Consider the following 25,421-nt stretch of genomic DNA (forward strand, 5'->3'; position numbering starts at 1 on the left):
GGAGAGAAAGCCCCGAACGCCCTTGCATTAAGCAAAGTTCCAAAACGGAGAGGTGAGGAGAGGTAAGTGTAGGTGGCCTTCTTCACAGAAAGCCGGCCAGGCGAATGGAAGCCACATCCAGTGTGGCCATGGCCCGTGCCACAGAGAGAATTCTGGGAGGAGAAAGTGAGTGCTGGGAGCGGGGCTATTCCCATCCTTCCTCATCTTCAGGTGGCTGAGAATCCAGGAAAGCGTGCAAGCCACGTCCCGGTGCGGTCTGTAACAGCTCCCACAGTCCTGAGCTCTGCATTGCCTGGCTTTGCTGAACACTGGGCGACCGAGGGGGGAAGACAAGTGCTCCGAGGGCAGAAAGGCCACAGATGCCTGCCCTCCTGGCAGCTTGTTGGCCTTCGCCCAGCTGCCCCCGGCAGACAGGCTGGCAGTGCCCAGGGGCCTCCCTGCAGGGCCCTGGCCTCTTGAGCTGAGCTGAGCCCCGTGTGACCCAGAGTCAGGGCACCGGGACAGACAACAGGATTCTCACCTTCATGTGCGCACAGCGAGACTGTGATCTGTGATACGTGCAGCATGTGCTGTGTTCATATCTCACTGACAGCCGCTGCACGACTGAGGGCAAACCCAGACGCTTTTAATACCTCTCTGTTCATCCAAGTCCTCTACTTTCTAAGTAGTTGAGGTGACACAGCACTTTTAAAAAAAAGTTGGCGATGTCTACAAAATGAAATAAATGACACATCGGATCCACACTTGCTCATTTCATCCTTTAATCATATTTGGAGGTACTTTTTAATTAGCAAGGACAGCTCTTTCTTACTTGTTTTTTGTTTAAAAATACTTTGAACTTAAGTTTCTGAGCAGGGGAACCATGGGACTAGTTTAAAAATCAGAAAGCGTAACAGCCTGCAGAGTAGAAAGCTCCTTGCTGACCCCTGTCCCCCCGCCCCCAAGTCTCCCTCCCCACAAACAACTGCTGCTACCAACTTCTTGAGCATTCTTTCAGAAATGCATTAAACCCATTTATGCCAGTGCTTTCAAGCTATTAGCATTTGAGGGCATTTAAGACGTCTTTTCCTACAGATGTGACCCCAGCCAAAATCAATGGAGAGGGCTAAATAGTAGCTACAATACCTGGTAGTCACACAGCACTCAGATCCGCTGTCTGTAGACATTTCATTTATGACAATACAAAAAAAAAAAAAAAAAAAAAAAAAAGCAAGAAGACAGGCAGGTGTGGCTTAGTGGTTGAGCATCAACCCAGGAACCAGAAGATCACAGTTGTATTCCTGGTGGTGCCCAGGTTGCCGGCTCCATCCCTAGAAGGGGGCATGCAGGAGGCAGCCAATCAATAATTCTCTCTCATCATTGATATTTCTGTCTTTCTCTCTCTGATATCAATAATTTTTTTAAAAACAAGAAAGAATATATAAAAAAAAGGCCAAAATTAAACTATATAAGGAAAAAGAGCTTGTTTATTTAAAGATATTAAAGGAATGGCATTAAAGACAGCGATTGCTAGCTGTCCATAAAATGCCACTCAAATAACAAAGACATTTCAGTGCTCCCAGCAGCGAGCGGAAAGCTGACATTTCCCATGCATGTGAGGTTCCTTATATATTTCCTTTTCCACACTTTGGTCACCAAGACTAGATAATTAAGAAAAGAAGGTCAGGTGTCAGAATAATAACTGGGAGTCGAACTTTAATTCATAAACTAGTAAAATAAAAACTGGGGATCTTACTTTAATTCATGAACTAATAGCCCTCCTCTCCAATACTGTGACGTGATAAAGTTGTGAGAATGTGTGTGTGGCTTTGAGGTTGTCGTTTGTGACACGAATGACGTTCACACGGCTGCTGGCACGTACCTCAAGCACGGCCGATGCGATGGCGCAGGCCATGGGGTTCCCTCCGAAGGTGTTGAAGTGCAGGACGCTTTTCGCCAAAGACTTGGCGATCTCTAGGAGGAGAAGGTGAAGGTGGGTGAAGGGGACACCCCGTCTATAACCTCCCGTCACAACATTTGGGGAACTTTGTAAGCGACATCATATCCAACTCATTCTTCACTCAGAGAGCGGAGGCCTGGATGGAATTGTGGCCCCACCTAACTCCCTATGTGGAATCCTAACTACGTGGCTGCATTTGCAGGTAGGGCCTGTAGGGAGGTCATTAAGGTCAAATGAGGGCATAAGAATGGGCCCTAATCCCACAGGCCGGGTGTCCTCAGAAGAAGAGTCATCGGAGCTCTCTCGCTCTCTGTCAAACAGGACACTGAGGACAGAGCAAAAAGGCAGCCATCTGCGGGAGCGGTCTCACCAGAAACTAACTCTGCTGGCGCCTTGATCTGGGACCCCAGGTCTTAGAACTGGAGAGAGAAACGTCTGCTGGTTAAGCCGCTCCCTGTGGTATCTTGTTCTGGTTTCCCTGGCTGACCAGTATGGCGCACAAGGAAACAGTTTGTCTACTCAATGGAGAGTTGGCTCACACAGCCTTGAACGTGCCATGTGAACTGAGAAGTGCCTTAAATCTTGATTTGTGAAATTTAATTTGGAAGTTTAATAATTAATTTAATAATTTAATTAATAAAACCTTTTTTTCCTTCTGTCTTTCACTTTTGGGATTAAGAGGGGGAAAAATTGCTCACATCAAGGATTTAGTAATAGAATTTTTGGATTGTTTCAGGGTGAGTATATATTCAGCTTGTTATACTTCTACATCCATGTTTTTGTACCTAAAGTCATTTAATAAAAACTCTGAGCTATCACCAGGCACCTAAGAAGTAGCCTTCAGAGCCTGATGTGGGGAAGACAAATGAAATGATTTTGGGAATTTCATAAAAATTATTTTCTGTCAGACCTCTCTAAAATGAAGAATTCAGCTAAGTTTCATGTCTGGCTAGGTGACGTTGTGCTATAGTTAGCTATTTTATGGATGAGACAGCCACAGGCACATCTAACACTCAGGACCTTGAGTCTATGGCTTCTTAATGTGGCGAGACCAAGTTAGCATTTCCTTCCAGAATATTCCCTTGGGAATGTCAGGGTTGGTTTCAGGTTGGTTAACGAGGATCTCTTGGGTTGGTGGCTCATTTCCCTATTCCTTGGCAGTGTGCCTGAACCCTGCATTTCATGGTGGAGGAACGAGAATTAGTCCCCCTACAGCAAGGCAGGAGGGGCCACTAGCTTTCATCTGGCCACTATCTGGCTGACAGACTGCTCCTCTTTCTTTCTTTCCTTTTTTTTTTCATGGCTTGGGAAATGCATGTGAGTTCCCATCACGTCTCCAACCCAAACACATTCAACGCGCATGCTCTCTCCCATCGCCGGTGCACAAGGCACGCTGCCCGGAGGGCCTACCTGGCGTGGTCACAACCGCTGCCATGGGAAAGCCGTTCCCGATCCCTTTGGCCATGGAGACGATGTCCGGGAGGACGCCGTGGGTTTGGAAGCCCCAGAAGTGCGAGCCCAGCCTTCCAAATCCCGTCTGCACCTGGAGGATGCAAATCCCAAATCACTGGGGGACGTTCAGGAAATGCTGGATTTTCTCACTCTGGGGTCTTCACTTTCCTCCCCTCCCCTCTCCCCCTCTGCTTGGCTCTCCTCCTCCTCAGGATCCTCATTGCCAGCTATTGTCATCGCCACCTTTGTACTATCACTGACAAAACGCTTCATCTGTGACTGAGCTTCTAGGCCGCCAAAGCCATTGACTAGCTTTGTGTGCCTGGCTGCGTTTCTCAGTCACTCTGGACCTGTGTTGACTCTGGTGAGCAGGAATGCTAATAGCAACGCATCTCAGGCCTGCTGTGAGGGCCACACAAACGGTGCATGTGGAGAGGGTCAGTACGATTTAGCAAGTCTTAGTGACTCCTGTGTGCAAGGCAGCAGGGAGGAGCCTGGAGGAGCAGCCCCTGCCCCTGGCTGGGTAGCTGGATGAGGCAGCAGTCACAGAAGCAGGTGGGGGCTGGGGCACCTGCCACCAGCCCAGATAGGACAGCCTTCCTCTCCCGGCCACCTCCTTTTCTTCCGGAGGATTCCATCACCAGGAGGACCCAGCTGAGCCATGGAACTCAGGACCGAAAGTTGATCTTCATTGTCTTGTTCATGCTGTTCCTTCTTTCTAGAAGACTCCTCCCCATGTTCATCCCACTGATTTCTCTCGTCTTCAAAGCACAGCTTCCTCATCATCACATAGTCTAGGTGGATTTTCCTGAGCCAGTCGGGCCCCTAGTCAAGGCATCTGGGCATGCTGCCACCAGAACCTGCCGCCTCTGCCATTGGAGCCTCCCGCCTTAGACTGTCAGCACCAGGCTACATGTCTGATGCCAGGGACTGGATCTTACACCTCCCTCGATCCAGAACACCGCCAAGTGCCTGGTAAAAGCAGACACCTAGGGTCTGTAGAATGAATGGCGTGGCCGAGTGCCTAACTGCACAAAGGCACACCAACGCCGTGTGGGCTTGGCCAGGGCCTTCTGGCCAAGCTTCCTGGCTCTCAGTCTCTTGGCCTGTCTGTTGGACTCAGTCTCTCTAACACACACATTGCAGGTGGGGACCAAGGCGTGGAGCTGCTGACTCTGAATGTGCTTGACAGAGCTTCCTTCCGGAGTCCTTCTATAGCTCCCCTCTCTCCAGGGTGCGCTCCACAGGTTAGAATTACAGGACGCAAATAATGGAGCCGAGCTTAGCCCCAGGAGTCGACAGACCTGGGCCCCAGCCTGGGCATCTCCAGCTTCCTCGCTCTGGGCAGCTGGGCAGGCTGTCGGATTTGCCCAAATGAGATCACGTAGGAAGAGCTTGTGGAAAATCTGCTCGTGTTGTCTTCCATCTGTCTAAGGATCAAAGTAAATGGTGAAAACCAGATTGCCTGGACATTGCATGAAATGATGTAGGACAGCACACCATGTGCAGTCACGGAGGAAATGTCAGCTTCACGGAATCTTTCACGGGAACAGGGATGACTCATGCTAAGGCCCACACATGCTAATGCGTGGGGATGGGGAGCACGAGTAGTGGAGAGGACTGTGCTTGGGCTCGCCCTGCCTAAAAGCTGTCAATTTCACATGTAAACCGATTTCATGCCGGGCCGGTTCCGAGGGAGGCCGGTCTTCTCTCTGGTTCCAAATTCCTCATTTTAAAGAAGAGAAGAGCAGGGCTCGCTCCTCAAGATGATCTGTGTGTTTCCCGTCCCGCTCCCCCTTTTCCTGCCCCCCTCTGCCTTCTGCACCACGGTACCTTCAGGAGCGGCAGCGTGGCCCCGTGGTTATGGTGGCCTTGGAGCCCGGGTTTGAGTTCTGGCTCTGGCCCTACTCAATGCGTGACCCTCCCTGGCAGGTGGTTGAACCAGGTTGGACTTCAAGTCAGTTTTCTAAAAATCAGGAAGGATGACAATGGGCCGGACCTTACAGACCTGCTGGGAGCATTAGCTGGAGAGGCGTGACCAACGCGCCTGGCACGCAGGAGTGCTCAGAAAGTTCCAGCCGGTCTTCGCGTTGCCTGGTCATTCCGTCTGCCCTTCTCAGGTCATCTTGCGTTAGTTTCCAATCAAGTTCTCGCAAGTGACAAAGCCAGGTCTCTTAGAAAACCCTGCAAGATCCCTTGAATCCAGTCTGCCTTCCCTCTGTTTAGGGCAAGTCAGCAGCTTTGGGCTGTGCTGACTCCAAAGTTCATTCTTTTCACTGATGCAGAGAGTTGCAAACCCATTGAGTAGCTTTTTCTTCTTTTTAACAACAGGTTAGCTTTCTTCAGCGGGGACTTTGACTGGCTGACGTCCCTGACCCTGAGCCGGCAGGTTGCAAAGGGGCGGTGGGGCTGGAGGAGGCTGTCCAGTCCCCCTGAGGCTAACAGAGACCCAGCTGCACATGTAGAAACTGCAGGAAAAAATGTGAAAGCTGCCCTAGCCAGTTTGGCTCAGTGGATAGAGCATTGGTCTGCAGACGGAAGGGTCCAGATGGTTCTGTTCCAGTCAAGGGTACATACCTTGGTTGCAGGCTCAATTCCCACTGCCTGCACCCGCCGTCCCCATCAGGGTGTAAGTGGAAAACAATCAATTGATCTCTCTCTCTCTCCCTTCTACACTCTCTAAAAATCATTGGATCAATGGAAAAATATCCTCGGGTGAGGATTAACAAAACAAAACAAAATTTTGAGGGAGAGCCTGAAGTCTGCCTTGGCTTGAGTAGTTGAGGAAAATGGTTCAGGCAAAGACGGCAGGTCTGAAACCTGCGCGGAGCATAGGAGTTCTCCACCTGCTCTTGGTGCGGCTACCATTGCTGGTGGAATCAGGATGAGTGAGCCGGGAGCACCTCTGGGGCCTGGCCGCCGTCCTCTGGCCATGGATCCCCACTGCTGTTCTCAGGAGGCAAACCTTACTTTCCGAACAGACGTCACTAGGAGGTGTGGTTATAAATAAACCGGTCTCTTTTAAACACACACAGGCCAGAGCTCACAGAAGCTATGAATTCTGTTCTCTAAAGTCGTCCCCTCAGACAGTGTGCTGTTCCAACAAGGCCTTCTTAACTCAAGCTGTTTTAGAATTTTTTGGGGGAACTATTTTTTGAATATTCCCAATGCTGGCCCTCTTCTAACTTAGAGGCTGGCTTCTTTTCTTTTTTAATATAATTTCCGAACAAGTTTTGTTACTAAGGTGAGGTGAATGCCAGGCTGGTTAATACTCTTTTGGCAACAAGCACTTGAGGAAGATTTGGTTACGAGATGAAATTTCCCCTGTGGTTTTTAAGTGGCCCCTGACGTAACCCCAAACAGGAATTTAAAGGTAATTTTGGTGATGGCAATATGTGCTAGACTTCAAGTTGCTGTCTGTACTTGTTCAAATGACTGACTAATCCAGGAATCAATCAGCCAGCCAATGAGCAGAAGCTCCACTAACTTGTACCCACCCTGGCCGTTCTCTGCCTGGAATACAGAGGGGCATTAAAAGGGTTTTCTGCCCGGCCTGCTGCCCCTGTGCCCACTCACTTCGTCCGCGATGCACACGCCGCCTCGCTCCCGCACCAGCTGGAAGGCCTCCTTCAGGAACCCCTTGGGGTACTGGACGACCCCGTTCACCCCCTGCAAGAGCCCAAGCACAGAAGACCTATCACAGCCGCACAGCCTTGGAAAGTATTAAAGACAAGGAAGATAGCTTTTCAACATCAGTCATTCTAGCCACTTTTTTATACTCAAATAAAAGTTTTTTTTCTTTCTTTTTTTTCTTTGTTTTCTGTCTTGCTCTGGCATCTTCTACCCTTAGTGACAGCACTTCCGCCAGCTCCTCTTCAGCGGGTCTCCAGGCGACCGACCGCTCTGCAGTTTCGTGGGAACTTGGCTATGACCATAGGAGGAGGCGGACACCTACTCTGCCATTTTGACCGGAATTGCAATCCCAGCAATTTTTAACACAGTCTCTAGAATTGCTTCAACCATGGGTGAAAAGAGAGGCCATTATTCCTATGCCATGCCTTCTGGGAAAAAATCCAACTGTCTGCTTTCCTGAGATTAGAATAAGAGTAAGTTAAGGGGACTTAGTAAGGTCATACAAGGTGGGGCAAAAGGAGGTTTACAGTTGTGAGTACCTGAAACACAGGGTTTATTCTTGTATTATGACTTATTAATTATTGCATTATTTCCATGCAAACAACTGCAAATCTACTTTTGTCCCACCGTGTAAGAAGGCCTCTCCTCACGCTGTGGGCATTAAGCAACTGAATATTGCTGGGGTTTTCTGTTTTTCAGAATATTAGGAGTTTAATGGTTTTCTCTATCTGTTCAGCCCAGACATTCAGAAGATGGTATATTTATAAGTCAATTGAAAATCATGGGCTCTCGTTTTAACAAGGGGACCAAGAGAAGAAATCGACTTTGGAGAGGGACACAGCAATGGTTAAATACTTTCACAATTCTCTAAAATGGATGGGTTAAAACTCATAACTGTAAACTCAGTTAATATCTCAGGCTAGCATACTCACTTGGATTGGTTCTGCAAAAAATCCAGCAATTGATTTGCCCACACAGGTGCTCAGAGTATCTTTGAACTGCTCGATATACTGGTCTTTAGCTTGGCAGCAGTCTGTGGATAACAAACCGACAAAGAAACAACCCCCCCACGTATTTGAGGGTGTGCAAGTGGCACCCAGAGGAGCGGGGAAAACACAGACAAAAGAAAACAGGAAGCACAAATGGACTAGAGTCCCCTGGAATACAGAACACCAGGGTGGGAGGGCATTGATTTCTGAAGGGGCAGCATTCTGTCGGAATGGCTTGTACTTTGGATCCAGCAGCGCGGCGAAGGCAACCACAGAGGCATAAGCAAACTCCTCCGTCCTTTCCGTCTGGGGGAGAAATGCCCGGAAGTGCCATTGAGTTTGCTATAGAGGGCTGCTTCCGCTCAGGAGACCCATCCTCTCAGCTGCACAGATTTCATTCCAATGTGATGGTGGGCGGAGATTTAATCTATTTGAGAATAACTCTATGTACCTTTTATTGATACGTAAGTTGCTTTACAATTTTAAAGTCATGAAGTACCTCAGTCTTCAGCTAGTAAGTGTGTTTATAGAACAATTAGAATTCAGTCTACAGAGCCTGATGACTTCCATCCCTGCAGCGAGGGAGAGAGAGGAAGCGTTTCCCTCTGGAAAAGGTCCCGGATGGACACATCCACATATGACTGAACCTTCAGAATTGTTACCTGCACCTGTAACTTGGATCTAAATAGCACCATGGGTTCTTTGAGCGTAACAACTCGTATCTGTGGACAGTAGAGGGATCTCCAGAGCAATGAGGATGTGATGGAAATGACAGTGCAAGTCTGGAAGACGAGTCACCGGCTACCATCCTAACACTCAGAGGCATGGCTGCAGCCTGCCTCCTGAAGGCTAGAGGAACAGAGACCTTCAGTCATCACCCTCACCACTGAAGCATGCATCTATTTTATACTCCAGCTCTTCACTGAGAAAACGAGAAAATCACTACCTGGCCCCAACATTTGTTTTAGGCTGTAAGTGATGTTTGGGAAAACATGCTTGACAGAGAGTTAGTTAGAGTTGGGGGTTGGGGTGTGAAGAAGGAAGTAATGGAAAGGATAGCAAACTCAGAAAGCACATGGTTAGCATCAGTTACATTGTTGGATGTGCAGGAAATAGTAGACAAATAAATCTAGGCCTCTAGAGATGAGGAATTTATTTTTAAGAAAAGAAGAGAAAAGAGTCTAGGATGACCTTAAAGGATAGATAGACATATGTCCAAAAGATATAATATGGATGTTTTTCAGGCCCATTTATAATTAGAAAAATCAAAGGGTAGAGAAAAATCGACCCAATGTCTTAAATTTGGACAAAACCAAACCCAGAGAAGATAGTGTTTTGTTTGGCTCTGCACTAGACTTTTCCTGATGCCACCCCCACTGCCCACAAGCTCAGCGATGAGAGGGACCACCCACTGTCATAAGAGTTTTTATTCATTTCACAGGCTCATTGCTGAAACTCCAGGTCAGTCTGGCCCTGGAGAGAGGCTTGATGCAGTGGTGTCACCATGACAACGTCAAGGCGGTGGAGAGTGGATGCTCTGCTGGGTACCATCCAAGGAACAGCGTGGAGAAGGAAGAGTTCTTTTTTCAGCTGATGATGTAGAAAGAGTTAAGCAGAACGGGGAGCCAAGAAAGAAAAAAAAAATTAAAAGAAAACTTGTCTTGCAAAAGGTGCAGAGTGACATGAACAGTAACAGGTTGAGGACATTGTGGGTCAGTGTGATTTGACCAGTGAATTTTATCTGACATTCAGGGCCTGGAACGAACACTTGGAAATAAAAGTTCCTCAGGAGGGGGTGAAGGAGGCTAATGGAATCTACCACATAACCACCTGCCTCACAAAACGGACCCCTGCTTAGGTCAGTGTGGGGAGTGATGGCGTAATTCTGAGGCAAAAATTCTTCTGTCAAGATTGGCATCTGAGGGAACCCCCTGAGGCACCTGACAACAGGAACTTTCTGCCCCAAGGACTTTGCACGTTGGAATGTTTTTGTAAACATATTTGAATAAACCTCTTTAAAACAAAGCCTGACTTCGCAGGCCCTAAAAGCACTAGCAGAGGCTAAAATCCTTTTTGCATTCCAATTTCATTCAAAGATACAGTGCCAGGCTTGTCTCTTGAAAATATGAGTTAGGAAAACAGCTGACTTCAGAAAGCTAAAGAACAAATTCAGGGAAGCAGGAACAAACGTGGGTCACTGTCAATTAGCCTCCAGTTGCCAAAAGAGAGATCACCACTAGAGATGTTCTGGTATTTTCTATCTAGTTGGCCTAAGGTTGAGGAAAAGACCTCAAAGAGGGAGGAGGCAGAGAGAATAGAGAGAGAGGGGGACACAGGGGAGGGAGGGGGAGGAAATGACCATCTCCGAGTGCTCCTGTCTACAAGGCTCTGTGCTGGTGGTTTTGCAGTCATATGGATGTCTGTGAGGTGCACCCAAGTGCCTTTGGTTCTTGATGCCATGTAGATAAGATATCCAGGTCTGATTGTACTTGGCCTTGCTACTGTCTGCCTTCCTCTACAAAAATTCTCTTGCCTCAATCTCATGAAGTCCTGGGATTAAAGGTCAGGGAGGCAGGGATTCTTATCTCCATCTTACAAATGAGAAAACTTATGCAAATGATGGGGCTTTCTCTCTGCACCATGGTCGGACAGGGAGTGGGACCCAGGTCTCCTGACTTCCTGTGTCTCTTCAACCCCAGACAGCAAGACAGGAGTTATTTTAAAGCCTGGGTTTACCCTGCTGGGATAGTAGTGTGAGCCAGGGTGCTCAGAGGTTTGGGAACACTGGCTTTGGAGTCAGGGACTTGGGTTTAAGTCCTAACTGTTCTGCTTCCTGGGTTTGGACTTTAGTTTCTTCATCTGTACAGAGTTTGAATGACAGCTGGAAAATTCCTATGGTTTTATGTTCTGTGCCCATGACCTCTGGACCCAATGCTCATTCTTCCATCTTTCTATCTCCATCTGCCTTATCCCATCTGAATTTTAAGATGCCTATGACTATTCTTCCTTTCAAAGCTGCTTTTAAAGACTTCCATTTGCACTCTCCCTCTCAACACGGGGTGACGCCTACTATTCTATTCAAGCTCATTCAGCTGGAACATCCAGTTCTTCCCTTGGGCACTACTGAGGAGCAGCAACCGAAAAAGTTCTGATCTATGGCGATAGATAGGAGGTGGGACTGGTGATTAGCAAAGAACAGATGCCATGCCCTTGCCTCCTCCCTCATGTAAAGAATGCAAAGACAATGCGTTTGGCAAACAGAAGCTTTCCTTGTGAGAAGGCCTTCAAAACATTGCCAGAGATGTCAGCAGCTTTCAAGAATGGCCTTACGTGTTGACAGATGTTCTCATTTTGGCTGGCGTTCTGAGTCCCTGGGGGAGCTTCTTGACTGGAGTTTTGAGATTGCTAAAAGTATTCTTTCCCTCTCCCCTCCTCCCATTGGAAATGGGCAAATGAGCCCACCAACCGTGTTCTCTTTTAAGATCAGTAGCAAAGCTACTGCTAACGGAGTTAATAGGGCCTCTTTAAATAACTACCAGGTGACAGTCTGTGTTTAGCTCGGCTGTGGGAGCAGGAAGTGCTTTTCCTAACAGCCAGATAGGACGGTGGCAGGAGGCATGAGAAGTGATTCAAGGAGGGGTTGCTTCCTAGTTTGGTTTCCTTCCCCACTTTCCCCCAGAAATCTACCAGCCTCTCTCCAAGCGACTTATCGCTCCTGATCTCCCACCAGGTACCGCCCTCCCTGCCCCGTGGGACCTGGTGCACAGCTGCATTTCCTAATGGTTTGCACTGGAGAATCTCGACAGTGGCTTCCTCCCCAAGGACCACGGAACACATCTGGGCACATTGTCTGCAAGGACAAGAGAAGAAGTTTGGCAAAACATGAGCAGAAGACAGCCAGTTTGGGGGACTCATATGGTGCCAATCAAGGCAAGAGGGTTTCTTAATTTGCTATCAAGATTCCTCTCCCATTTAGGATGAAAACCTAATTTTCTGCTCTGCAGAGGTAATTGTTTTCTTAGAAAAAGTCATGTGGGCTCTGTACAAAGGAAACTGCTTTCAACGTCAGCCTGGTAACAACTTGCTCAAGGGTTTGGTGGGTGAGCGCATCAAAAGAGTAACGATAACTAGGTGCCTGATGCTGAAAGGGTGGGGATCGGGGCGACTTTATAGACATTCTATGCACTTAAAGCTTTGAGATCTAATTTCAATGCATTTATTGAAATCTACCTGATTTTATTTAAGAGCAAAACTCGTTTTACAAATCCTATTATTCATTATTCCTCAGACTTGTAAGGTCTTTCTAAGGAACACTTCCCCACAATGGTCTTCAGACAATTAAGTTAAACTAAGCCCCGGGTGAATGATGGACTTTATATTGCTTTCTAAGGCCAATACCTGGAAAATCTGATCAATTGTTCCACATACTCAGCAGCCTTTAGAGAAATAAGACGAAAAGTCTCAAAACTCACTGATTGGCAGCCTTCTCCACTGGGGAGTTTCATCTTGAATTGCCCTACATTTGATAAGCCAATTGTGTAAGGACTGCATCCGTGGTAGGCTCCTCTGCAGAGAAAAAACGGAGGACAGAGGTAAGTTCATTATTCTTTGATCTCTGGCCTGTGAAGCACAGAGTAGGACAACAGAGAAAACCCCAGAAGGCCATGGAGATGCAATGGAACACCATTTCATGCAATTCCAGTAGTTTCTAAGAAATCTTCTAAGCCTATGCCAGGCAAACTAACATGTTTATCTTTCCTGCTGGTGTCATAGATTTGAAATGATAGGAGAAATTTTGGAGGCCATCTAGCCAAAACTCTGACCTTACCACCTGCCTTACTCTGTTACTATAAAGTAGGGAGACTCCTCTTCTAGCAACAAGACAAAAATTATACAGGTGGAGAAAAAATAGCTTTACAGCTGTTTGTATGGAAAATAATACAATAATTAATAAGTAATCTATCCTATATAATAAAGAGCTGATATGCTAATTAGACTGAACAGCTGCAAGGACCATCCAGACAACATTCCAGACAAAGTGGAGGCACCAGCGCTGCAGGGGCTGAGCTCCTTGCATGAATTTCATATATCAGGCTCTAATATATATATATATATATACCTAAGTGACACTGTTGACCATTTGACTAGTAGCTGTGACACACACTGACCACCAGGGGGCAGATGCTCAATGCACAGGCATAGAAACATGGAACAGATTGATGAATCTCAGAGGGAATGGGGGTGGGGGGGGGAGGGCAGGAAGAAGTTAACCAAAGATCTTACATGCCTACTAGAGGCCTGGTGCACAGATTCATGCACCAGTGGAGTCCCTCAGCCTGGCCTGTGGGGACTGGGCTGAAGCCGGCAGTCTGACATCCCCTGAGGGGTCCCAGATTGTGAGAAAATGCAGGCCAGGCTGAGGGACCCCATTGGTGGCACCGGGCCTCTAGTATAAGAATAAATTATATTTCGCATACTACAACTGTAGACCTACTTTTGCCTCACCCCATATATTTAATGAGTATTTGTCTTTGAAATAGTCACCTTGAGAAGCCAAATATTCCTTCCTGTGATGCAGCTATTGCTCACACTGTGGGAGATTCCTTTTTAAGTGCCTTAAAAGCTACCTGATCTGCCATAGAAGAAACACAGGTGTTACTTGTTCTTGAACCTGAAATAATCCTATTCAGTATAAATCATCCTAATCATCTATTTGGCTTCAAATGAGTTTGGGCAATTTCCCAATTCAAAATCACTCAAAATGCAGATCTAGGACTCTGAATGAAGACCAATCCTATGCAAACAGATGGTCATCTATCTTGAAAGAGGAGACACAAACATCTTATGAATTCTAGTGGCCCCATTATTGTTTTTAATAGGCTAATACTTGCCAGGACATACATCTTCTGGAATGTTCCTTTAGGTAAAATCCATCACAACTCTTTATAATTATATTTCTTTGATAGCAAATGTTTTCTCAAGCCTGCTATCCCTGCATGTGCTTTTTATATGGAATCTGTACTATTGGGTGTGCTTTGGTAATAAAATTGTGCTGAAATTAAATCTTCTTTCAGATCTAGATAGAAATTATGGCCATACAGTGGAAAGAATGAGACTATTTCTTCATTCCATCAACTTTTACTATATGTCACTCCTGTCTTTTGCATAAACTTTTCTATAATAGTGTTTAAATGTGCTATATAAAATTACCTGAGGGAGGCAACTGTAAGCAAAATTCTTAGTGTTCTATTATTTTTAACATTAGTAATTTAGCCATCAAAGGTTAATAATTAACCTAATAAATGACCAATTCTCAAAAGTCACCCAAAGGAACAGAAGTATGAACTTAAAAAGAAGAAAACATGGAAACCCGGTGCAGCTGGCACTATGAATGCCAACCGGCTCATTATTACAAGCAGAGATTAAGTGGGCCCCGGTCCTATGGTAGAGTCATGAGTTTCTATTAGTGGAGACCAGTAATTCTTGGCATATGTCGTCATCAAAGTACATCTTCCAAGTAAAAGGAGCTGAGATGTGACCTTCACTTCCACAGGAGATCTGTGACATTATAGACTTCACACTGTTGGTTACGCAGTCAGGGACCCCTAGTTTGGATCAGGCCAATTTGGATGGGGTCATCCAGTCATAAAAGTCATTTGACTGATCTTGCCTTAAAACCTAAAATTAGAAACATACCCCTCCATGCTATATTTTACAGCTAGACATTTAGTGTTGGGGTAAGTCACTGCCATTCAAGTTGGGTATTCCGAGGTGTGGTTACCTGAACGAAATGATGTCTGTGCTCTTTGAGTGTGCTCTGGCCATCATCATGGCTAGGTCGTTGGCTTCTGAGCCACTGTTCATGAAGAAAATGACCTGGAGGGAAAGACACGTGGCCTCACACTTCAGTTTATTTTCTTGTTATCCATTAATTCAAAATTGCTGAAGATTGTGTCCCAGCCCAGATTATTAAGGAGAGTTTCCTTCAGACTAGCAGTTCTGTCACTTGACGACTATATTCATTCTATAGCTTTTCAGTGAGCAGCTGCTAAGTGCTAGCGATGAGAAAATGGCTCAGGGATTGTCTCAGTCGTGAAATGTTTTTGATTTTCATTGGCTTTGATGCTCTGCAAAATACTAAGATGGGGAGACAGTGTTTAGTAGCTGAGTGGATCTGAACACCAGGTCTCTCGATTTCTGAACCTAACTAACCTGAACCTGAACCCGAACCCTACCTGATCTGAGGGCCTGGGACTAGGAGGCTCCCTGATCCTGCAGCCCGAAGGGAATCGAAGCCTGAGCTGTGTGTGACTTTGAAAAAACAAGCAAATGAACAAAATGCAGTCCATCTTGACCCAAAGAAAGGAGCGACGGAAGGGTGTGCGTCCTCCTGGCTTGGGGACCCAGAGCAGTAGGCATGTGCTGTGCCCCTGCTGACTTCCTGGCTCCTGCTCTTCCATAAACATGACTGGGCTGAATTTTGGTTACAATTATTCCAACTTTCATGTCTTCCAGCTACTATAGTAAATAAGGTATCCGGGTAATAGAGTGAAATAATAATAATAGTTAACACAGGCACTGTCCTAGGTACTACCTATGTATTAACTCATTGAATCCCTAGTTGCAAATCTTAGGCAACATTTTCACATCTCAATTCAGTTAAAAAATCCAATTATTTCAGATACAGAAGAATCTCATTGCATTCAGAGATCATAATAATCTGGCCACTCAGTGTATATATTTTTTTATTTAAAAATGGCTCCACTCTTTGTAAAAGAAAAAAATGCAAATGACTTTGCAAATGGGCTATGAGTCAAAGAGATGAAAACCTCCTAGGGAACATAAAGGAGAAAGTCGGAGTAGGAGGGATGAGGAAGCAACCAGAAGCTGGAGCAGAGGAAGTGAATCCAGTCTGGTTTCACCAGCGATTCCTCAACTCCTTCCTTCTCGATTGCTTCCAGAGACAGCTATCAGCTCACTGTTCAGGTCAAGGCACACACCAGATTCCCTTCCCATGCCCCTGCGGGCCAGGCAGCTCCTCTGGGATCCCCAGGCTCCCCTCCCTGGAAGCTGGGAGCATCATACCTTTAGAGGGTCGGGGAGAAGCGCCGAGAGCTGCTCTGCGTACTCATGGCTCGGTGGGTGGAAGAAGAGGTTGCTGGTGTGCCACAGGCGGCCCAGCTGCTTCTGCGCCACAGCGTTCACCTTCCTGGGCAAACGGGGAGCAGAGTTACCCAGGCTGCAGGCCCAGGTCCCTCACACACTGAGCACGGAGTGCAAACATTCCATCCGCACATGAGAAAGAACTCCAACCACCAGCGGTGACTGGCAACGTGGCCTCCAAAGGCAATGAAGGAGCCTACATGGTAATCTTTTAAAAAAGAAATTCATAGTGTAGGAGGGAGTTTGGGCTTACAGTGTCTTCCAATGAGGCATTCTTATTAATTACACGTTCAATGGTTTGGAAGCTAGAGACTCTAAATGCAAGCCTGGGTGTCTCCCTTTTTATTTTTTTCAGGAACTACAGATCCATCAGGCACATGCATACAAGGTCAATATTCCTTTCCTTCAAAGAAGATTCTGATATCTGGGTCTTAGCAGTGGTGAAAGTTGAACGTGTTGTAACTATGAAACCACATTCTCAGAAAGAAGGCTCATGTTGACGGGCAGTGGGAACTAAGGGTAGATAGGCAGGTAGGACTCGGCTTGGAATGCCTGGAAGAGCCAGATGCAGCTGTCTGATTTTGATTTAAAGAACAGCAATGGCTGAGTTTTGTTACACACCAATCTGTTATTAGTAACTGTCCCACGCCGAAAATCAGTTAGTAGTTGACCAGTTTTGAGAAATGCAAGATCATACAGATTTCTGGACTGCAAGACTTCTCGGTACCTTTAACAGTCTCATGTGCACAGTTTCTACCCAGGAGGGAGATACAGTTTAAAGTGTTTCCTGAGCTTATTTCTTCCAAGCATCTCTTACTAACAAACCTCTCCTGTGGTCAGTGTTCCATGAAACCCCCTTTAGAAAAGTGTGGAGTGCCAATAAACTCCCAGACAGAAGAGACACTTGGCCAAAGATTGCTCAACAAAATAAATCTGAGAGCCACGTGCAGGTGGAATGGAAGGCGGGGGTGGGGTGGGGGGAAGATTGGTACCGGTAGTCCTGCTGGGAAGGTACGTGGCCTTCTAGGTGTGGGCAGAGGAGACTCATAGGAGACGCTGTTAGTTGGGCTCATGCCTAAGGTAGCAGACAACCTCATGATTAATGGGCCCATATATTCCTAATGGAAATCCCCACCCATGTTTCACCCTTCTCCTGTCACCCTCCATTTCCTCATCTCTGGCTCAGAGTAGCTGATGAAGATCCTTAGCTGGAACTGCTCTCTCGTCTGTCCTCATTCCCTCCACTCCACACGTGTGATGTGAGAACTGCCTCTCTCCCTCTTCCTTCTGCCTCTCCTCGTCCTTCTCTTGGGAAGAGTTACCAGTGCGGAGACTCCCTTCCCACAGCCACACACGCACAGCAGTCCAATCACACGGTCCCCTCCATGGCACGGGCCCTGAGGATGACTAAAACTTGCATGGTCAAGAAAAGAGTGCAGTGCTCAGATTTTTTGTTACCCAGGAAACAGCAGAGAGTGTGTCAGCCCTAAGCTGGGATGCGCCTCAGGAGAGAGAATTTTAATCAGGGCCCCGCATCACCAACGTGGCCATTCGCCTGTCCTCCATATATTCTCCTGGAGTGGAAACCCCGACTTCTAAGGCGACTCACGGGTGGCAGTGGCCGACACTGACAGTGACGATGCCAGAGAAGAAGTCCAGGTATCTGTTTCCCTCGTGGTCGAAGAGCCACTGCATGTGGCCCTGGTGGAGCAGCAGAGGGTCGGGGAAGTACACCAGCTCGCAGGAGAGATGCTCCCTGTAGACCTCCAGGACGCGGCTGTAGGGCATGGACTGTGGACAGACAGCGCTCAGCGGGAAGTCTTCCTCTTCCCCCCTCACAGCTCTTCCCACAGTGACCACCACAGCAGTGCCTCCCTTCCCCTGACCCCGCGAGGCCGGGCCCTGTGCTCCCCAGCGGCCATCTGCCTGCGCCCCCCTCCCCTCCTCGCAGGACATCAAGGCCCTTCCTGCAAGTCGAGGGATTCAGGAAGGTGGCCCTGGGACCCCATTTAGATCACACGTGAAGAAAGGAGCAGGCATTTCTGCCTCTTAGTGGAAAGCCTTGGCTTTGAGTTGGTTTTAGCTGTGTGTGTGGGGGGGGGTTGGGGGAGCGGGGGCGGGGGGGTGGGGGGAGAAGACTTCGGAAGTAAATATCTGAAGCAATAAGTCGGGTTTAATATTTTTTAAATTTTGCCATATTAAAAGAAATAAAAACATGAAGTGCTGGTGATGTTTATGCTCATAATTACCACACCTGTCTCCTCTGCGTCTCTGCTTTGGGGGTCCCTCCTGACTGTCTATTATTTATGCGATTCCTAACCTGTGAATATTATGTAGAATAAAAGTTTGGGGAAAGAGAGAGAGAAGAGAGGGAAGAGGAAAGGAGAGAAGAAAAGAAAAGGGGGGAAGAGGTTTATTAACTTGGGAGCAAAATGATAACTTTATATTTTTTGGTGGAGAACTCAGGAAGGCCATATGAGACAATCAAACTCAGAACAACATTTTTTAAGGTTAGTGTGCCAATCCATTCTGTGATATATGTATTTATGTACATATTTATATCTCTGTCCCTGTGATATATTGTTATGGATGCACTCTGTCTCTCTCTGCCTTCCACCTCTGCCTCTGTCTCTGGTTCTCTCTCACAAACATGCACAGCCTTTGACACTGTGGCGTTGAATAGAGCCAGAGGGTTCAGATGCTCCCAGTGGTATAAGGAGAGGCTATCTGGGTGGGATGGTTCAGTAGGCAGGGCCGATTGTGGATCCTTCTTTTTTTTTTTTTTTTAAATACATATTTTTATTGATTTCAGAGAGAAAGGGAGAAGGAGAGAGAGAGAGATAGGAACACCAATGATGAGAGAGAATCATTGATCAGCTGCCTCCTGCACACCCCACACTGGGGATGGAGCCCAAAACCTGGGCCTGTGCCCTGACCAGGAATCGAACCGGCAACCTCCTGGTTCATAGGTCCATGCTCAATGACTGAGCCACACCGGCTGGGCTATGGGTCCTTGTTGAGAAAACAGTTAACCTAGCTTTCTGGAGAAGCACCACCTCTTTTGGGTTTCCCTAAAGCTGGAGCTCTTACCTGGTACTTTTCAGGTGTGAAGTCACATGGAGGCATTCTGGGTTTCGTATGAAGACCGAGCTTGGTTACAGATCTCCAGAAAGCACCTACTAAAAGCGAAGTGAGTTAGGATCCTCAACTAACCAGCACACAGGCCCATTTGTATAAATCTCCTGTAGTTCGTTACCTGAATCAAGGTTCTTAGGATATTTTATTTCTTAGTTAAAAAAAAAATCATTTAAATTAGTCTTTAGATGGGATTTAGAAACTGAGGTATCTCAATAATGAATTTTCTGGAGAGAAAAAAGATAATTTCTCTCAAATGGAGTCAGGGAAGGTGTGGCAGATACTGGGGGAAGTCACGGTTTCTCCCATCAGGGTCTTCACTAACTTGGAAAGCTCCTCCCCGACCCCCATGTCAACAACATTTCTCTCTTCCGTTGACCAAACTTCTTGCAGTGCTGTGCGTTGCTGGAATATGTACCCTTGGTTAATAGAGGTGCTTTCTAAGTGTTGGATTACCTGGTGCCTGAATCCCAGGACCCACCCCAGTGTCAATAATAAAGGAATGAATGGTTATTGACTTTTCTTTTTGGGAATAAAGACAAAGAGATGCTTGGCAATGTACTGTATTAATCAATACTACGTGCAAATAGATTGGAAAGAAAAACCTTTCTCCAAAACACAACACAAAGACCATAGCAACACAAGACCATGAAAAAAGCAAAGATAAGCTGAGCCAGAAAGAGACAGAGTACATCCATGACGATATATCACAGGGACAGAGATACAAATACACACAAAATGCAACATTTGGAGCTAGAAGGTACCTTCGACTTTATCTTTTGATTAAAATGCTCATTTCATAGATAATTAAACCAGCTCATAGTGGTGAGTTAATTTGTTAAAGGAAACCGAGCTAGTTCGCTGCAGCACAAGAATGAAACTCTACATCGCTGACTTCCAGCTCTGTATTTTTCCTCTCACTCATTGGCTATCTTCACACTCCCCTCCAGCACAGATTAAAAACAAAACAAAACAAAACAAAACCCTACTTGGGTTTGAGCCCACAACCGGGACATGTGCCCTTGACCTGAATCAAACCATGACCTCCTGATTCATAGGTCAACGCTCAACCACTGAGCCATGCCTGCCAGGCCGGACACAGATTTTGATGAAATAATGGACCAGAGAAGATCAGAGCTGGAAGAGACATCTAGAGACTTTACGAGTACCCTTGGAACAGAATGCTGCTAATTGAAGATTCAAGGTCAGTATCAAGATAATTGGAGAATCTGAGGCAATGAGATCTCTTGTTTAATCCACAGATAAAGTGTTGGTATTTTGTGTGGCTATGAAATCACAGTCCTGAGAAACACAACGAACAATTGCATTTTTAAAGGAAGATGAAATGTAACAGCATTGAATATGTTTTCTTTCAAAGAGCTCTCATTTACTTTTTGCTATAAAAAAAAAATCACAAATGTCATTAATTTGCTCTTTAAAAGCAAGTGGCTTTTGGCTAGTCATAAAAATAGCCCCTCAAAACCAATAGTTTAAGTTTTCTGAGAATTTCACCTTTAAAAAGGTTTTCATTGTGCCTCTCTACATTACTTTTCTGAGATGAAAGAACAATTCTGAGTGTTTCTAAGAATTCAAATTTCCTTCACTCCTCCAGTCTCATTTTTCTACCTGCAAAGTTGGAGTTGTCCATTGAGAAAGATCAAAGCACTCTTGACTTCATGGTTATAGGAATTAGGAAATTAGGCTGAAAGAAGAGAATTGAAAAGAAAGATTTGATAAAAGAAAGCCTGAGTTTTAAACAGTCAATACAGATTAATTAATTAACTAATTAATTAATTCAACTGATAGGAATACAGTGGTGGGATGAGGGCTCCAAATGCAATATATAAAATCCTGTTCTTAGAAAGGAAGGAAGAAAGACAATAGCAAGCAAGTAGAAAAAATGATTAGTCAATAAGTGAAATAAGTCTAGATAACATCTCAGTCTAGATACATCAAGTGGGTGTATATTTTGCACACAGCAAGTTCTTAAGAAGAGTGTGTTCAATGAGTGTGTTTGAATGAACTAACACAAGCAGGAATACATCTAGATACAGTAGGTAAGAGAGAAGAAATCAAACTCCAAATGATTTTATTTATTAGTTTTTTTAAATTTTAGAGAGAGAGAGGAAGAGATGGAGATATTTGTTGTTTTACTTATCCATTCATTGGTTTATTTGGTTTATTCCTGGATATGTCTTGACCGGGTATCAAACCTGAAACCTTGGCCTATTGGGACAACACTCTAACCAACTGAGCCACCTGGCCAGGGCCAAACTCTGAAGGATTTTAGAAGGCCAGGTAAAAAGTATGACAGTCATGTCTACATGGTGTGGGCTTGCAAGGATACTTCTCTGTAGTGGAGCTCCGTTAAAGAGTTCCCATGAGCTGATCAGGACCTCCAGGCAACAAGCCTCACCTGCCATTCCTAAGACACCTGCTGCTACTCAGCCCAGCTCCACAACCATAGGGGTAAAGGGGATCACAGAGAGGACATTTCCTCTTGCTTTGTCAGCAACTGGTATTTTCAGCAGAGTGTCCTCCTTAACAAGCATAAAACTCTGGATATTATTCTAGTTCCTTCTTAGAATACGTTGGGGTTAATTGATGTTCTGGCAAAAGACCCATGACTAAGGGAAAAGAGAAATCCAAACAGGATTGGAAGAAGGGGTCTGGTGGAATCACGCTAACTTTGGAGTCAGACAGAGCTGGCTTTGAATCCCATGTTGTCACTTCTATGTTTCTGCCTTTGATCAAATTTCTTAACCATTCCCTCTCCTCCTGTCACCTCCTCAGTGAAATTGGATGATAGTACTCACCTACAAGTCTGGTTGAAGATGAAAGGAGATGATAATATAAAACAACAGGCATATTAAGTTTTTGTGGTGAAATGAGAAGCAAATAGCGGAAGAAGGAGAACAAGGAAAGATGAGGAGAAAATGAAGATAAAATTGATCATAATAGGGAATGAAAAGGATTTCTTGTGCCCAATTAGAGCTTGTGAGGCCAGGTCCCACTACGGCACATAAATGCGCTGATAGCTATTGATGCTCATGTTTGCATGAGGGAAATTGTTGGGGGTGTGGTGATGTTCTAGTGGAACAAGAGATGTGAAAATTCACAAACACATAGGTGGGCATAATATGCAAGCCACAATGGCTGGCTATCCCAGGTCCCCTTCCATTTTCTGTTCCTGCTGGGAAGAGAAGAGTCTGAGCAGGAGAGGGGGATTCAGGGCCAAATCCTAGCTTTGTGTGTGTCCCTGAGCTAAAGACTGAACTTTTCTGAGTCTCAGTCTCTGTGTTGGTAATTGAGGGGATGGTGGAGATTTGTGAGGATGCCGTATGTCTTTGAAAGGGGTTGTCTTTGAGCACCTGTATATTGCAGTTAATACTTTATGTTGCATTCCTTTCCTTTTTACATTACAGCTATGGTGTTGTGTTTTTATTTTGAAAGTAAAGCCAGGTTTTGTAATCCATCAATTTCACTGGAAAATACTGGACAAGAGAGGGGGCTTTGGATCCAACATGGCGAAAACTGCTGTGTTGGTGCCCCGTCTCTCAGATCCCACCCAGGTCTAACATTTCAGAATTCCAGGCACAGGCTCGAGAGCTCCGTCCCTCCCTCTCCCTCACCCTCTGCTGACCCACGTCCCCCTGGGCTCCACTCACGGCTCAGGGAAGGGCATGTCGTGGGGGTCCTGGGTGAGGAAGTCTCCAGGCGCCAAGTTCTCAGCAAATGTCTCCAGGCTGGAGTCATCTCTCCTGGTGAGGAAGCCAATTCCCACGGAAGCGGCTCGGAGGAAGGGTTCCACCTGCTCACCCAGCGGCTGGACTTTGAGATCAGGAGGGCAGGGGAGGAGCTTGGAGAGGAGTCCTGGAGTGGTTACTGACAAGCCCAGGGGCTTTAGGGCGGCAGCAGTGCCTAGAGACAGGGAAGGATAAAGGGAATGGGGTCATGGAAGAGGGGAGAGAGGAAAGAGAGAGGGCAGGCAGGCAAAGGGAAGGAGTTCTGGACTAGTTTTCTTAGTTTTGTGTTTTGTCAGCATCTCATGGGGTGTGCTTCTTGCTGAGGGAGGGTAGTAATGGGTTGGGGTTAGGGTTAGAGTTTGAGAAGGTGTGAATAAGAGAGTTAAGGAGAATATGCATGAAGCAAATGGGCAAGGAAATAGGTATTGGTATGGGGGGGCTGTAGAGGAAGAGGACATGGATTAATGGACCAGGGGACACTCCAAGAGGAAGGAGAGGAGCACCAATGGGCTAGGGAAGGCCATGGGCAGCGGGCATCCCCACAGATGTCTGTATGAGGCAAGAAGCTGAGTTCTGAGAAGTTAGGGTGCTTTATTTTTAATACATTTTAATTTATTAAATTCCCATTTGTCCCTCTTGCCTCCCCCTTCCCCAATCTGCATAGGCAGGTATTTGATGTGTTTAATATATATCCTTTTGTTGGTTTGTATTTTTGTTAAATGTGTATTGTTTGTGGTAAATGCATTTTCCCCCCAAATTACTTCATTTTAGTAATATTGGTAAGCACTGGTAAGCTTATATATTTTGATCTCCCTAGTACCTGATAATGTCCTCGACTTAAGAAGTTAAAAGATGGGTTTTGGCTGTTTAAGAAAAAATGTGAAACTTGACATTGAAATAAACCAGGTCTTCCTTTTAATAGTTACCAGGATTTAGATGTAATTCCCCAAAGGGAAATGTCCAGGAGTTTTTCTGGAGAAGGTAAACACATAAATAGTGAAACTTCTAGAGTTTGATGTGAAATAACAGTGGCAAATATTTTTAAATAAACATTACAAGTTCATGAAAGTTCCTGACTGGTTTAAAGAAATTGGGTTCTGTTTGGGGTGATGTGTCTGAACCACAGAGCTTCACCCAAGAATAATCATCAAGAGCAGACAGACTTTTAAAGGGAGGGGACAGGTCTTGCCTTGTAGAAGGCATTATTAAATGGTGAGAGTGATATTATTATATTCAACCTCGTTATTAATAACAGGAAAGGACAAAGGGAAGGCTAAGTTTCACAGGCATGTCATTTGGATAGCTTCACCAGGAAGCTAGAGCTTCACACTCCTCAGTGTGTGGACCCCACACTCAATGGGCTAATGAACTGCAGCCAACCAGATGCTGAACTAAACCTGGCTGCAACATGGAACGAAAGCTGTGGACACTGGCTTTGCTTTTAGCTCTCCTGAAACCCTAGCAACACTTCTTTTTTTAAAAGTATATTTTTATTGATATTTTTTTTTTTCAGAGAGGAAGGGAGAGGGATAGAGATTTAGAAACATCGATGAGAGAGAAACATCGATCAATTGCCTCCTGCACTCTACCTACTGGGTATGTGCCTGCAATCAAGATACATGCCATTGACAGGAATCGAACCTAGGACCCTTGAGTCTGCAAGCTGACACTCTGCCAGGGGTCCTCAAACTTTTTAAGGTGGGGGCCAGATCACGGTCCCTCAGAGAGCTGGAGGGCCGGACTATATGAACTACTAATTCCTACTGTAACACCTCGGCTGCGCTCACTGCCCAAAAAACCTGGCGGGCCGGATCAGACTCCTCTGCGGGCCGCATGTGGCCCATGGGCCGTAGTTTGAAGACCCCTGCGTATCCACTGAGCCAAACCAGTTAGGGTTAGCTACACTTCTGTGACTGGAATGGGACTTTGGAAAATCAGGGATGTATTCCCTGCAAATAAAAATCACTCACCCTCCCGTGCAAGTCTCAGAAAATTCTTGTTTTTGAGATATCATAAGGACCCCACCACCAGCACCCAGTGGGAAAGGGGTCACCCCAATTTCTCCGATAATAAGCGTATACTCAAATGCATGTGTTAGGAACCAAACCCCATGGAGAAAAAGTGACAGGAAACCAGTCACTCTCAGGCCACGAAGAAAGCCACCATACAACCAAACTAGAGTAAACCAAGGTCAAGAAGACAATAAAATGTCTCATTTACAACCATTTCAGATATATCAATTTCTCTAACGGAATCTACATCTTCCTGAGGACACACCCACCCATTTCAAACCAGAACAGCTGCTGTCCTGCTCGTCCAGGCTCCCTTGGGGCCCCCATGGTGCCATCTACCACCAGGCCCAGC

At 46.0% G+C, this 25,421-nt stretch overlaps 1 protein-coding gene across 4 annotated transcripts in view; it reads right to left on the reverse strand.

Moving 5' to 3' along the window:
* Positions 1–23,147, reverse strand: part of AGXT2 (alanine--glyoxylate aminotransferase 2) — a 33,082-nt gene extending 9,935 nt beyond the window's left edge. The window contains exons 1-12 of one of the 4 annotated variants that reach the window (XM_084881906.1): positions 22,980–23,147; positions 19,267–19,355; positions 17,786–17,967; positions 16,099–16,222; positions 14,795–14,889; positions 12,486–12,579; positions 11,770–11,863; positions 7,957–8,057; positions 6,968–7,060; positions 3,350–3,482; positions 1,862–1,953; positions 3–1,310 (exon numbers count right to left, since the gene is read on the reverse strand). In XM_084881906.1, coding sequence (XP_084738032.1) covers positions 1,233–1,310; positions 1,862–1,953; positions 3,350–3,482; positions 6,968–7,060; positions 7,957–8,057; positions 11,770–11,863; positions 12,486–12,579; positions 14,795–14,889; positions 16,099–16,222; positions 17,786–17,967; positions 19,267–19,355; positions 22,980–23,067 — 1,263 coding nt within the window. In that variant the 5' untranslated portion in view covers positions 23,068–23,147 and the 3' untranslated portion in view covers positions 3–1,232. Of the gene's footprint in view, positions 1–2; positions 1,311–1,861; positions 1,954–3,349; positions 3,483–6,967; positions 7,061–7,956; positions 8,058–11,769; positions 11,864–12,485; positions 12,580–14,794; positions 14,890–16,098; positions 16,223–17,168; positions 17,240–17,785; positions 17,968–19,266; positions 19,356–22,979 lie in introns of those variants that run through there. The other 3 variants (XM_084881904.1, XM_084881905.1, XM_084881907.1) reach the window with 3 other exon arrangements.
* Positions 23,148–25,421: the final 2,274 nt, after the last annotated feature.

This window comes from Pipistrellus hanaki (assembly GCF_964339955.1).
Source record: "Pipistrellus hanaki genome assembly, chromosome: 4".
NCBI classification, from domain to species: Eukaryota; Metazoa; Chordata; class Mammalia; order Chiroptera; family Vespertilionidae; genus Pipistrellus; species Pipistrellus hanaki.